At 36.5% G+C, this 14098-nt stretch overlaps 1 protein-coding gene across 1 annotated transcript in view; it reads left to right on the top strand.

The window, feature by feature from the left end:
• The window catches only part of SCYL2 (SCY1 like pseudokinase 2), an 88056-nt gene that overhangs the window by 59423 nt on the left and 14535 nt on the right, over positions 1-14098 (top strand). The window contains exons 7-12 of the mRNA XM_045291287.1: positions 998-1114; positions 1661-1786; positions 3030-3206; positions 4830-4841; positions 4937-5059; positions 8536-8653. Of these exons, the coding sequence (XP_045147222.1) occupies positions 998-1114; positions 1661-1786; positions 3030-3206; positions 4830-4841; positions 4937-5059; positions 8536-8653 (673 nt within the window). The remainder of the gene's footprint in view (positions 1-997; positions 1115-1660; positions 1787-3029; positions 3207-4829; positions 4842-4936; positions 5060-8535; positions 8654-14098) is intronic.

Genomic DNA, 14098 nt, shown 5'->3' with positions numbered 1-14098 from the left:
GGGGGGGCTCTTACAAATCTTATAACAATCCACCATTCAGTTGTATTAAGCACACTTGTATATGTTGCCATCAACCTTAAATCTTGACTTTTAATAGTAGTGATTTCATGTGATATTTGTCCTTTTGAGGTTGATTCACTCCAAAAAATGCCTTTTAGATCAATCCATATTATGAAGTGTTTCATAGTTTCATTATTCTTTAACATTGTATACATTGTAACGTTATTCTATAACATTGTCGATTGTAGTATACCATTGTATGTACTTAGCATAGTTTGTGTATCCATTCATCTGTTGTTGGTCACTTAGGTTGTTTCCATCTTTTTACTATTGTGAATAGGCTGCAGTTAGTATCTGTTCATGTCATGTATGTGTGTATCCCTTCATGTCATGACTGTTATATTTCAAGGATATATACCTAGTAGTGGAGTTGCTGGATTCGATAGTATTTCTATTTCTAACATTTTAAGGAAGTAATATACTGTTTGCCACAGTGGTTGGCCAATTTTACAGTCTTTCTACTTTCCACACCCTCACCAGCATTTTAATTTCATGTTGTTGTTGTTGGTTTATTTGTATTTTAATTGTGATAGCATGCTAGGGCCAGGTGATAACTCATTGTTTTGGTTTGTAACTCTCAAGTAGTTAATGATCATGAGCACCTCTTCATGTGCTTGTTGACTGTAGAATTTCTGATCCGGTGAAGTGTCTGTTTTTTAATTGAGTTATTTATCCCTTTTGTGTCTTTAAGGTATTGATAGTATCGATACATTTTAACTATTAGTCCTTTGTCTGATATGTCATTGGCAAATTGTCTCCTAGTCTGTGGGTTCTCTTTTAACTCCTTTGTAAACCTCAGCTTCTATAGAATACATTTCCAGAATGACTTTGTTGCAGATATATTTACATTAAAATTTTAAGAGATTCTGAAATAGATTATTGACAATATTGATGTATATCTTTTTGAATTATTTATTCTTATGTCTGTTTTCCATAGTTGAGTCGTTTAGGATCTAGTTCACTTACTAGTATTCCCGAGGAAGTCCGTGAACATGTAAAGCTGTTGTTAAATGTGACTCCAACTGTAAGACCAGATGCAGATCAAATGACAAAGGTGAGTACACATATTTTTGACTTAGATAAAGGGTACAGCCATTGCTAACACCACCCCCCAACCAAACCCTCCCCCCCCCCCAAATTCAAGTAGATTAAGTGTTTCTAAAACAAGATTTAGGCAAATGTAGTCCTTAAATAACACTTGTATACTTGAACAGAGTGAATTCTCAGCTTACTAAAATTAAACATCAGCATGACTTGTGTGCATAATTCTCTGATAGGAGGTTACAGACCTAACCATGGCTATTTAATAACTTCCTTGTGCTCTTATGCCTTCAAGTTACTTCCCTAATCTGTTAGCATTTGAGTAGTTACAGACTGTCACTGCCCAGCCAGCTCACAGGCACAGATTCAGGTGAGTTGGATTTAAAAGAAAGTTAGTTTATTGTTATCCTGATTTTCATAATGAGAGAGAGTTTCTATTCAAGTTATCTTTAGTGTTTGCTAATTTTCTTTTCTTTTTTTAAATCAGGCGGTGGCAATTTGAAATAGAAGTGGTTTAATGTTACAATGTAACAGAATCACTTGACTTTCTTACTTTTAGATTCCCTTCTTTGATGATGTTGGCGCAGTAACGTTGCAGTATTTTGATACCTTATTCCAAAGAGATAATCTTCAGAAATCACAGTTTTTCAAAGGACTGCCAAAGGTTCTACCGAAACTTCCCAAGGTTTGTTATTGATCTGTTCCTGATTGTAGTCAAGATGTTAATTTAGAATTTAAAGTTTACCTCCACTTAGTATAATAACCCTTGCAGAGAAAGTGTGGTGCCTTTGACTAAGTGTATGAGAGGTCCACACGCTGCCGGCCGCTAGTTTGGTAGATCACTGGCACAGCAGCCACGCAGGAGGAACTGCCCTCTGTTTTGAATTGTAAAGTAAATATCTGATATGCAGGATGTATCTTCATTGTTACAAATTGAACATAAAGCATAGTGATTCATCACAAAAACAATATGTAATTATATATTGTGAAATATTTATTTCTAATTGAAAATACATGAACTTGTGTCTTAAAGCATCGTATAGCATGGGTAACAGTCTTAATATAACAACAGTAAACTACAATGCTACATTTTGCGACAGTATGTGTAAAAAGCCAACATCTCAGCTTCTTTCTCACCAGATCTGGTTATCTGCCTGTGGGTGGACAGGCCTGGAGACGGATAGAGGAGCAGTGTCTTGGTTGCTAAAACCATCGGAAATATATGTTTTCTAATGGTCTTAGGCGACTCCTGTGAAAGGGTCGTTCAACCCCTAAAGGGGGTTGCAATCCACAGGTTGAGAACCACTGCTATAGAGAATAAAGGAAAGAAAAAAGGAAACAACAAAATAATTGTTCTTGTTGCAGGCCTTACAGGTTAAAGATGGCTGATAGCTGTGAAAATGTCTACAGGTTCAAAGATAGTGCATTAATTTTTAACTTTTAGAAATTATATTACCAATTGTAACTTCATGGTTTAAGTCATTGACTACATATGCAAGAATTACTTGCTCTTTTATGTAGCATGTAAGCTTAATCTGTAAAACCCAAGTCATGAGGTGATTTCACAAAAGAATTCTTTTGTAAATAAAAGTTAATATAAACATTGCTTAAGTTGTGTGATGTGAATTGTAAGCAATGAAGGAATTAAAAGAAAGAAACATAAAGGCGAATTTGGGGAATTTTCCTCAGTGGCCATGTGTGTGGGCACACACAGCTCCTCCTCCCCCCTCCCCTCTTCCCCCCTTGTCTGGGTATTTCCAGCTTAGGCCTCTTGTCCTGGCATGATGAGGACTAGACCCCCACTGCTCAGTCGGGACATTTATTACATGGGCGCATTACCCAAAGGGACATGAGGCATTAAGCAATAACTTCAATGTTGACATAAAAGATTAGAAATAAACCTTCCTTTGTAAAATTTTGCCTTTCAGCGGGTCATTGTGCAGAGGATTTTGCCCAGTTTGACTTCAGAGTTCTTAAACCCTGACATGGTACCTTTTGTTTTGCCCAATGTTCTACTGATTGCTGAGGAATGCACCAAAGAAGAATATGTCAAATTGATTCTGCCTGAACTGGGCCCTGTCTTTAAACAGCAGGAGCCAATCCAGGTATGCGTGCAGATGTGTTTCTGAGGGTGACCGTCTTTGAAAACACAAAATAATGCATATGTGACTTTTTAAACATTTTGAGGTAAGAATACTTTTTGCATTAGTTAGAAAACTATGTCCTCTGTGAGTGAAGTGAACTAGCCCTAAAATTACAGTGGTCCTCTCAAGAAAACATCAGCAGTTCTCCATCACTTCTCATCTCGGTATGAATTGTAAGGAGGGCTTTTATGTGCTGTTCTGTTCCAGCTGGCTTCCTTATTAGTTGTAAAGTCTTGGAAAATGCCTTTTTTTCCTCTACATTTTGGTTTATTAGTTTAGTTTTTCGGGGCCTTTAATTTGTAGATGACTTGTGTCCATTGTTTCTCCTTGTTATTGCTATCCTGCAACTGGAAGAGAAACAAATGTTTCCAGTATCATGGAAATAATGTGCCCATGTCTTGTAAGTGTAAAGGCTCATCTCTGATGGATGGAAGTTGCCTCTTTATTTCAATTATGTGGAAACACTTAGGTGAGAAAGGGCATAATTGAAATGGTAATTATTTCTTCAGAAATATTTTTCCTTACAGTCCTAGTAATTTTGTCACTTGTTCTTGATGAAGAAGACCATAGGTGATAGTAACGAACAATTAGAATGGAGAGAATGGTTAGGTTGTCTCTTCGTTGCTCGGGAGAATAGAGGTAGGTCCACCCCATTTCACAAGCCAGTTTCTTGCCCCAAAGTAATCAAGCTTGCTCTGTGGGCTGAGAAGTCCACCACTCTCATCTCTGCTTCTGCTGCTCCTTTGTTGTTCCTCTGATCTCACAGCTGTTTGGGACCAAGGAGCTTCGCTGCACAGAGATCTCAGAATCAGAGGATGTCCTCCCTGCCTCTTTCTTACTCGTAGTGAGAGCCCTCTTCCTGCTTCTGAGCTGACTGACTTTAAAGCTAGCAGGGTGGCAAGCACAATGAATCCTGTTAGCAAGTATTCACAACTTAATCCTATTAGTGTCTTCCCCCACCTTCAAAGGTAGTTTGGTAGGATTTACAGAGACTATGCCTAGAGCTACATTAAATAAGTTACTGCACTATAATGCCCCTTGTTAACTTGCTTTCTCTGAAGCTTGCTGTCTTTGCAATTTGTATGTCATCTGCTGTGGCCTAGAATATCAGATAGCCAGGCATATCAGACTTGTTTGCACTAAGCATAATGGGACTGTGCCTTAGGAAATTCATAGAAACCAAGGGATACCATTCATATCCTTGGGACATCTGACTTTTCTACTTTCAGGCTTTCAGTTGTTTGTTGGTTTGTTATATTCAGCAGTTGTATTGGTGTATATAATTTGCCTATCATACAATTCAGTGGATCACTGACATCAAGAAGGGCATCATCTTCACACCATCACAGTTAGTTTTAGAACATTCTTGTCATTCTTGTGCTCATCGTCATTAGCGCCCCAGGCTTTTATACTAGTATTTTTGTTATCCATTAGCTTTCCATGTAGTTGGAACTTGTGATTTACTGTTGATAGGTGAGCATTAGGAAACATTTATTTTCAAATGTTCCAACTGCTAGTAGGAGCCAAATACTTCCTAAAATGTAAAGACACTTATTTGTCTGTTTTTGTCTTTCATGCCTTCAGGCCAGCAACATGGTAAGTGTCAAAATGTATGGCCTATTCTTTTGACACATGTGGAATCTCTTAAGGATTCTAGTCTTTAATACATTGTTCCCTTTCTTCTTATACAGATTTTGTTAATTTTCCTACAAAAAATGGATTTGCTACTTACCAAAACCCCACCGGATGAAATAAAAAACAGTGTCTTACCAATGGTTTACAGAGCACTAGAAGCTCCTTCCATTCAGATCCAGGTATGGTATTTGATTTGTTCGTCTCTAATGATGAGTTTGATCCTAAAAGCAGAAGAAAGAAAAAGATACAGTTTGGGGTTTAAGTCATAAAACCTTTTATATAATGCTCATCAGCAGTATGCATATATATATGTGTATGTATGTATTGAAATACATTAAACATATCTGCTGCCGAAAAGTGTCCATCTACAAGTTTAAAGGATCAGTTGATATAAATCCCTGTTCTGGGAAATAAAACAATTCATTGTTTTTATTTATTTCAAATGTACTATTATAGAATAAGGTTTGATTTGTTGTAGTTTAGATTGTTCATTTAACCTTCTTAGTTGGGTAGATGAAATATGAATGAACATATGCTATGAAAAAAATTAAAGACAGTTGTCTTTTCCTTATAACATTAAGTGGGTGTTTCATGTGCTCGTAGTAGTCCTCCATGCCCGTTACCTAAAATGTCTGTTTAGAAATGCTGCTCCTTCTCCCCTGAAATTAATTTTTGTAATAGGGAAGTGGAAAAGCAGACAATACTTTTTGTAACCACTCTTTTTTTTTTTTAATCAATTTATTGGGGCTCGTACAATTCATCACAATACATAGATCAATTGTGTAAAGCACATCTATACATTTGTTGCCCTCATTATTCCCAAAATTTGCTTTCCTCTTGGGTTCCCGGAATCAGCTCATTATGCATCTGCAGTCAAGATGTGGCTTCAGAAAACTTTCAAGCATCATATATTCTGCCAGACGTTTAGTTCTATAACTTTTGCTTTTGAATTTTCAGTTCTGTGTGCTGTCCGTCTGAGTGAGATTGCGAGTGACAAAAGCCTGATGTGAGTGGTGGTTGTTGCTTTACTCTGGAAAATATATTCTGTAGGAAGAACATCTCATTGTACACATGACTTTAGATTTAAAATGTGATAGTCTCTTTGCCGGTATTTTTTAAAGTTGTTGATTTCAGTTTTGTTTTTTAAACACGAACCTAGAAATACTTATTATTAGAGGGCTGCAAAAACTTAATGGGAAAAAATGGAACCAAAAGTGGGACTATTTTTAAGCCTGCTCTTATAAGGCCAATTTGAGGGTTTATTCTTATTTTTATTTCCTGAGCTTTGTTGTGTATTTGAGGCTGTGAGGTTAATGTTAAAAAATTAATCTTTCTAATATTGAGATCATCCTTCTTATGGGTGAGAGAATTAGCTCCCTTTGTTCAAATGACAGGAATGTGCTGTGCAATGCTTTCTAAGAAACTGTGACTGTAGTCCCTTGACGGATTTCCGTGGGCCTGTGTAGCTCGGCTGGCTTTGTGTTCCCTGTGATTAAGGAGGAAGAGAATGGTTAGGCAGCATGAAAGGCCTTTTTATAAATATAGGAAGCAGGCACTTTCATAAGGGAGTTATTTGTGTCAGTAAGTATCGATTCATTCTTTTTCGAAGTCACTGATAATGTAAATAAAACTGATTTGGCAGCTTTGCTGAATTTTAGAAACCACCTTTGCTGACATCGTCGCCGTAGGTCTTTATTCACCAATCCAATTTATTAGTATCATTGTTTGGTAAGAGCAGGATAAGTGTATCTGAAAACAAGAAACAGAATCTTTAATCAAACTTCATGCAAGGAGAAGGCTATAAGGAAACTTAGGAAATTCATATTTGAGACTTGATAGACATTTTTTAAAAGTGAAATTTGATGAGAAATATATAAAATGGTTCTGAAAATCATTTTAAAAGGTAGAAGATGCTTTGTAAAAGCTAAGGGGATTAAAAGAAGGCATTGTATGTATATATGAAATGGTTTTTTTAAAAAATTAGTATTAGCTTTTTATGTTAAGCTTAGAAGCCATATATACATTCCACCACCACCACCATCTTCCCCCACACATCAATTATAGTCCCAAATAAGGCAAAAAATAAGAAACAAATGCTTTAAGAATTTGCTAGTTGAATTTCTTTAAGGACTTTTTGGTGTTCTTCTTTCTCAGTTTTTCCTTAGGTTCTTTATCTTGTCTCCTAGGAAGAAAGCTGTTCCACCACTTAACTAAGTAATGTAGCCATTAGGATTTGTGCTCGTTTGACCAGCTTACTGCCCGAGCTTGGTAGTACAGCACAGCACTGTACAGTTGCTCTGTCTGAAGATGAGTGAGTGGTTGGGTTCCTTTGCCGAAAGCCCCTCTCATTCTCAGTGTAATCTGTTAAAGGCTGATCTTCCTCACGAGGCGGTGTGCCTTTGGTAATAGGAGCCAGTGTCTCATTGTCTGCTCACCTGCTCATTCTCCGCCGCCATCTGTGGAAAATGGTGCCCGAAATGTTGCTTCTTGTCCTCTAATTAATATCAGCCACATTAAGTATTACAGTTCTGACTGGATATAAGAACATAACTTTTATAGCTGTCTTTGGGATATAATTTGGGGATAAATTAAAGCAAATAAAATACATACCAGTATTATGTAACACAGTCTTTGCAGTTAATTCATTTGTCTGCTAACTACAAATGTCTTACAAGTTTACCACCCTCTGTCAATCGCTCCTTTCCTCGTGTACTTTGTACTTCCATTCCCTCAGTAATTCCTTTTCCTGTCTTTTGCTCAGAGAGCCTTGTTCATTCTACATCTTATAAGGGACCTGACATGTGTATTCTCTCGCCAGTTCTCGGGCCATTTCCTGCTGTTTTCATTTTCTCATTCAGTACCCCACACTCTATAATCTTTTCTTTTTCTCAGTTATTCTCGGAGTTCCCAGGCAGAATGGCACAGTATTACTAAGAAGGAACTAAGTAACTTTCCCGATTCTATAAATTATACTTGCTTGCAGCTCACAATTTGGAAGCATACTTAGAACTCTAAAGAAAATAATAATCCTCTCTCTAAGATGACCACCATTACCAATTTGGGATATATTCTTCTAGTTGTTGTTATTTTTCCTCTGAGCACATGGAAGACACATATATGTACATGCACAATTTTAAAGATTAAAGTTGTAATACTGTTCGATTGCGTTTCTCTTCTGAAGGCTGTTAAGCTGTCTTGTTAAGCATTTTTAAGTATTTGAATTGCAGTGCCTCATATGAATACTGGTAACAACTTGAAAGCCCTTAAGAGGAATTCTCTTTATGTGACTTTGTTCTTGATTTTTCTTCATTGTAAAAGGTGACAAAATTTTAGGTATCTATTTTTTTGTAACAAACTATGTTATCAAAGAAAGATTAGGAACGAGAGCAAGAAGTTTTGATAGTGTGTACCAGTTATATGGCCCAATATGGGGTTCTGAGCCTGTTTACTCATTTGTAAAATTGGAAAGTAATAAAAGCTATTTTCCAAAGAGTTGTGGAGAGAACCAACTGATAAATTTGAAGGTTTATTTCAAACTATGTGATAGATGAACCCCATCAATATGGAATGTATAGTTTTGTGTTGTTTTTAATATGCTAAAGAAAGGATGAGAAAATCTTTTCTAAAATTGATCCAGGATTTATTTTCTTACTAGGAACTCTGTCTAAACATCATTCCAACCTTTGCAAATCTTATAGAATATCCGTCCATGAAAAATGCTTTGATACCAAGAATTAAAAATGCATGTCTACAAACGTCTTCCCTTGCTGTAAGTAATTGTATATTGTGTTGCTTTTCTTTTCCTTCTTAGTGGTTTAAATAATGTTTCTTGTTGTTTAACAATCTGTTTATTGTTTGTTCAAGTATTTCTTGTTAGCTCTAGGTAACTGATACGTATTATGAAATGAGCAATAACCATAGTTTCCCTGGCACATAACTTACAATATTGCTTCTCTAGCCTTACTCCTTGCCCTCATTCTCCTTGCCACCTAAAAGTTTGTGTGTTTTTTCTTTATTTTTTTCTACTTGAACTCACAATTAATTTTGTTGTTAACTTAAATGTAATCATGAGAGTTTAATTGGTAGATAATCTAAAAACTTTTTGAATGGCTTTCTTTTATAAACAGCCTATCTTTTTAGCCATCTATCACCTATGATTTTTAGTCCTCCACCTAATACCTACTTTAAAAAAAGTAGAGAGTCCAATAAAATAATAAGTTAATGTGAATACAAGTGTGAGAAAATAATTTTACTCAAAAGTATAGTATATCATATAATGAATAAAATAACATTTCAGGGACAATAAATGTTTGTAGATTTCTCTCTAACCCTACATTGTAAGAAGACTTTATCACAGAGGGACAATGCAGGGTCATTTTAAATTGCAGCTTTTGAAAAAAGGGAGAAATGCCCGTCGCCTGACCAGTTTTTATACTGATGTCTGGCAATGAGCATTCTATGCTGTTCTTAATTTTTGTTTTGTAAAATCCATTCTTGGTGCTTTCATCTCTTTTTATCTGGTGGGTTGTGAATTTAAACAGTTTGTAGCTTAATAGAATTATCGGCAAAAGCAATTTAAAAGATAACTGTCTTGTTTGATAGCTATCTGCTTTATTTTAGTTCATGCTTCTTGCTAGAAAGGCTCTGACATGGAAACATGCCAAAATAGGAAAAAATACACTGTGCCCTGGAAGTCAAAGACCTTGATTTCTTTTTCTGACTTGGTGAGAATGAGGTGTTGGGCAATTCACCTCATTTCTCCGAGGCTTTTCATCAGCATTAGAATGATAGGAAAAGCAGTCCTTTTCATTGAAAGTCTTTGATTTCATAACTTAATTTTCAAAATAGGAAGTGGTAATATAAAGCCTCATTGTTATGGCGTCAGTTCCAACTCATAGTAACCTGTAGCACTGCCCCTAAGAAATCCTAGGGGGAAGTGCGCTGTCCTACAGGGTTGCTACGACTCAAAGGCACACAGCAAAATAACATGCCCCTAAATTTCTTTTCAAAACAATACCATACCTTATTTTATGGCAGTATGAGTTTATCTCAAAGCACACATTCTCTTTCCGTTTTAGTAGACAGGCGAAGTGAAACGGGAAGCATGAGGCTAGCAGTCATGCCTAGTGTTCACTTGTTCAACCTGTTTAAGACACCAACGGACTCCTGCAAGGAACCGAATTCACAATGAGTTTACAATGAATGCATTTATAACAATGACTCGGGTTAACTTGCTTTTTTTTTTTTAAAAGCAACATTTTTTTAACTTGCATTTTGTATTGCTATCAGTGTATCTGTCATTAGATGATAAATGTGAATTTGCAAATTGTGTTTGTAGACCTATATCTAAACATTAGATGTTCCACCTAGGAAATTCTTGACGCACAGCTGTGAGTTAGAATTACATATCTTAATACTAGAACCAGATAGTGAAGAATAATAAGTTCTACAAGGAATTTTAGAAAATGCTTTAAGAGCTGTATCTATTCATGACATATAGGAGTAATAATACATTGTGAAGGAAAATAAAATTAAGTTTACATTTCCAGTTCCTCTTAAAATAGGTGCACTCCACTTGAATACAGTGATCCTTTAACAAAACTAATTGTAAAAACTAGCCATACCTTTAGATAATTCCTTTTGAATGTATATTGTCCCTTATATTTGGATTTCAGAAAACAGTCATATGTGTTATTTTTCAGAAATGAAAATTCTTTAAATTTTTGACAGAAATGTACTTTTTAAACCATCCAAGTCAGCTGTTATTATTACCTTTTTTCCATTTAAGTTTTATTGAAATTGAGTTCTTGATTCAAAATACTCTAAACTGATTATAGCAAAAAAGCTTAGCATGTGGAATATTTATCAAAATAGTCAAGTGAATATAGAATTTGGTTAACAGCATCAAAAGTCAGGTTTTAGTAACAATATTTAGAGATATATAAAATTAGAAAACTTTATGTAGAACAAGTATGGGTAATCTCTATATGTTATTGAAATATTTATTTTAAGAATAAAATATCTGAGTTATAAAAAAACAACTGGAATTCTTTATCTGGTGGGGAGAATTTATTCTTTTTCTACAACTGCAGATGTTCCCAAAGGAGCGTTTTTGGTAAACACTAGTAACAGGTGTGTCACTTAGTGTCCACCATGCGTCTTATACAACTGAACGTTGTAAGTTTGGTTTTAGCATGGTGACAGCATCATATAAAGACGTGGAGCCCACGCGGTTGTCCTCATCACCGCTTGCTGCTGGCCTGCTCCTAGAAGCTGGAGGAACTGCTTGTTGCAGCAGCAGGGGCTGAGAGAGCAGGGAGTGGGTGAGGGCTCAGCTCTGCCTGCCTTCTGCCTGCCTGCCTGAGCAACAGCCCTCCACCCTCACCCCACTGCTGCCAACTGCCCACTGGAGAAAGACTTAAGAGCCCTTGGCAGAGCCACGCATGCCCCCTGCCTCAGCTGCCTATAGTCTAACCATGATCTAGTCTGGGACCTGCAAGAGTAAGAGTTCGGGCCCCTTAATCTGGTGGGGAGAATTCATTATTTTCAAGGGGAAATAATTTTTAAAAAGGAGAGCTGTTTTCCCTTTTAACCCCCCCCCCCAAAAAAAAATCCCAAAAAACAAAACCGCAAGCTAACCAACAAGCATACTTTATGGGACCATAGACAAGAGGTATATATGGTAGGACAGACATTAAGCAACATATACCTGTATAGTAGAAGCTTCACAACCCCTAATTATTTAACAGTTTCACTGGCATATAATTAATGTATCAGACAATTCAGTAGTTCAGTCATATCAAAAAGAGGTGAACAGTCATCTCCACAATCTATATTGGAACTTCTCATCTTTCTAGTACTCATTGCTATTATCTCCCCATTTTCTCCTGTGCTCCTCCCCTGCCGCACACCCCAAGAAACCTTCAATGCGCTTGCTGTCTATATAGCTTTACCCAGCTTGGATTTCACATACAGAAAAACATAGAACAAACAAACAGGAACAACAACAGAACCACTGCACTCTGCATGATATAAAGGCTATCCACATCCCTGGGGTATGGTCAGAGGGAATTCACCAGAGCCTTAATCTATGTATGGACCCTGAAAATGGATTTTGGGTTCCCAGTGTCATCCATAGCTTTCTGCAAACTGAGTATTTACAATTTAACCTCTGATGACATTCCCTCTTTGGGATTTGGATTTTATTATTTATAATTCATGAATCACACAGACTCCTGTGCTTCTTCATGTGGTCTTACTTAACACCTGAGTTAGATGGCTGCTTGTCTGAAGATAACCCATTAAGACCCCAGATATTATGTATTCTTTCTGATAGCTGGACACCATGTGTTTTTTTCACCACACTTAGCTTATAGCTCCCATATTCTCAGTGATCTTTTTATGAGGGCTAGCATCAAACAGGTTCATGTAATAGGAACTAATTTTCTTAGACTGCGACTAGAATTAAGTGTGAGTGCAAAATGCATTCATGTATCTATGGTTTCTCTGTATGTCTCTGGTTCCCTTTAGAGAAATCATCATTTCATATTAGAGAACATTATCAATCATCCTTCTGGGGCATACAGTAATCCTGTTGATAGCAACATTAATCTAGTCAATGATAGAAACATTTTTGTAGAAAGGAAACTACATAAGAATAGGCTGGCTACAAACTGCAATACATGAATTGTTAACTTGTAAAGATTAAAGTCTTGGTTGGCTGGACACTTATTTATATAATCAGTGGGGTTTGATGATACAGCAAATGCTTCAATAACATTCATTCACAAAGGAAGAACCAAGCTTTCCAGATTCATGTATGTCATAATAAAGTAAGGGGGATATTAACATAGTAATTAAGTATATGTTGTTCTAGGCCACCATTCATTGGGCACCTTCAAGGCAAAAGATCCACACCAAGTCCAACAGTCGTCAGTTCTAGAACCTTAAGTTAGCAGTCATCTGGTTCTGAAACACTGGGGAGTTTCACCCTTAAGACCAAGGGCTCAGGGGGCATTTGAGGTAAAGCTCAGTTCACTTAGTGAGATCCCCACAGCAGGTCTTTTTGGCCTGGTTTTTGGAGGAGGATGTGCACCTCAAACAGATTATGCTGGTCCTGACCCTGTAGAGATAATAGCTAGAAGGAGGGGTTCCTGTGGGATACCGTGGGGGAGAGCGGGAGGTAAGGAGTTCAAGAGGGAATTAAAAATGTTGAAACTGGTTTTGGTAGCGATTGTACAATACTGTTTGATGTAATTGAACTATGGAATGGTATGATGTCTGGATTAGCTTCTAATAAAATGATTTGGAAAAAAATAACATGGGGATAATATTTACCAATTCCGTAGAGTTGTTTTCATATGTAATTGTAATTATTCATAAGAACCTTCATAAGGGTGTTTGACAAATACTGTAAAGGGGAAGCTTAAATAAAGAAAATATGACTGATGCCACATTAATTAGGAACTGGTGACATATTATATTGACTAATGAGAAGCAGAATGTCATCGCCAACCCACTAGACTCCATCTACTTATTCATTTAAAACTTGATGAACTTCTCCCGAGTGCTTTCCAGCAGAAACTTTAAGGTATACAGCAACCTGCCATCATCAAACGCGCTTACATGACAATCAATGTATTTCATTGAGATCAATTATGTTGGTAAATGTACTATCTCCTTTTGGAACTTTATTATTAAGGTTGTTATTAATAAAAACCGTATTATTCTGGGGGGGCGGTGAATTATTATGAAACATTAAGATTATTATGAAACATTAAGTAAGGCAATACAGGATTAAAGTATTCATTATGATAAATTGCATTCTTGTGCAGAAAAATATTTTCAACACAGGTATTGTAAGCTACTGAAAACATTTCTGCACTCACAGTGTTTGTTCAAATTGGAATCCCATTGCTTTGGAACTCACAATTAGTGCAGTCTAATAAATTTTATGGTGCAATCTAATAGGTTGCATGTTTTCAGACTTAGAAAAAGAACACACAGATTTTAAGTCTGAGCATTGTATAGTACACATTGTATAGTACACAGCTTGGATCAAGGCCTGGGTAGCAACTAGGTCAAAAGGGTTCAAATCGCATTCGCCCTTTGGGTCTCTATAAGTATTTCCAAGCTCTTTATTTTTGGTTCTCCCATTTACCCGTCAGCAGAAATGTAATCACTTTCTCTGACACTGACACTGACAACTTTCTCTCTCT

Source organism: Echinops telfairi, unplaced genomic scaffold, assembly GCF_000313985.2.
Source record: "Echinops telfairi isolate 266 unplaced genomic scaffold, ASM31398v2 ScPeMD7_2;HRSCAF=8, whole genome shotgun sequence".
Taxonomy (NCBI): domain Eukaryota; kingdom Metazoa; phylum Chordata; class Mammalia; order Afrosoricida; family Tenrecidae; genus Echinops; species Echinops telfairi.
The sequence above is the reverse complement of the archived record's forward strand: the minus strand, read 5'-3'. Positions and strand labels throughout refer to the sequence as shown.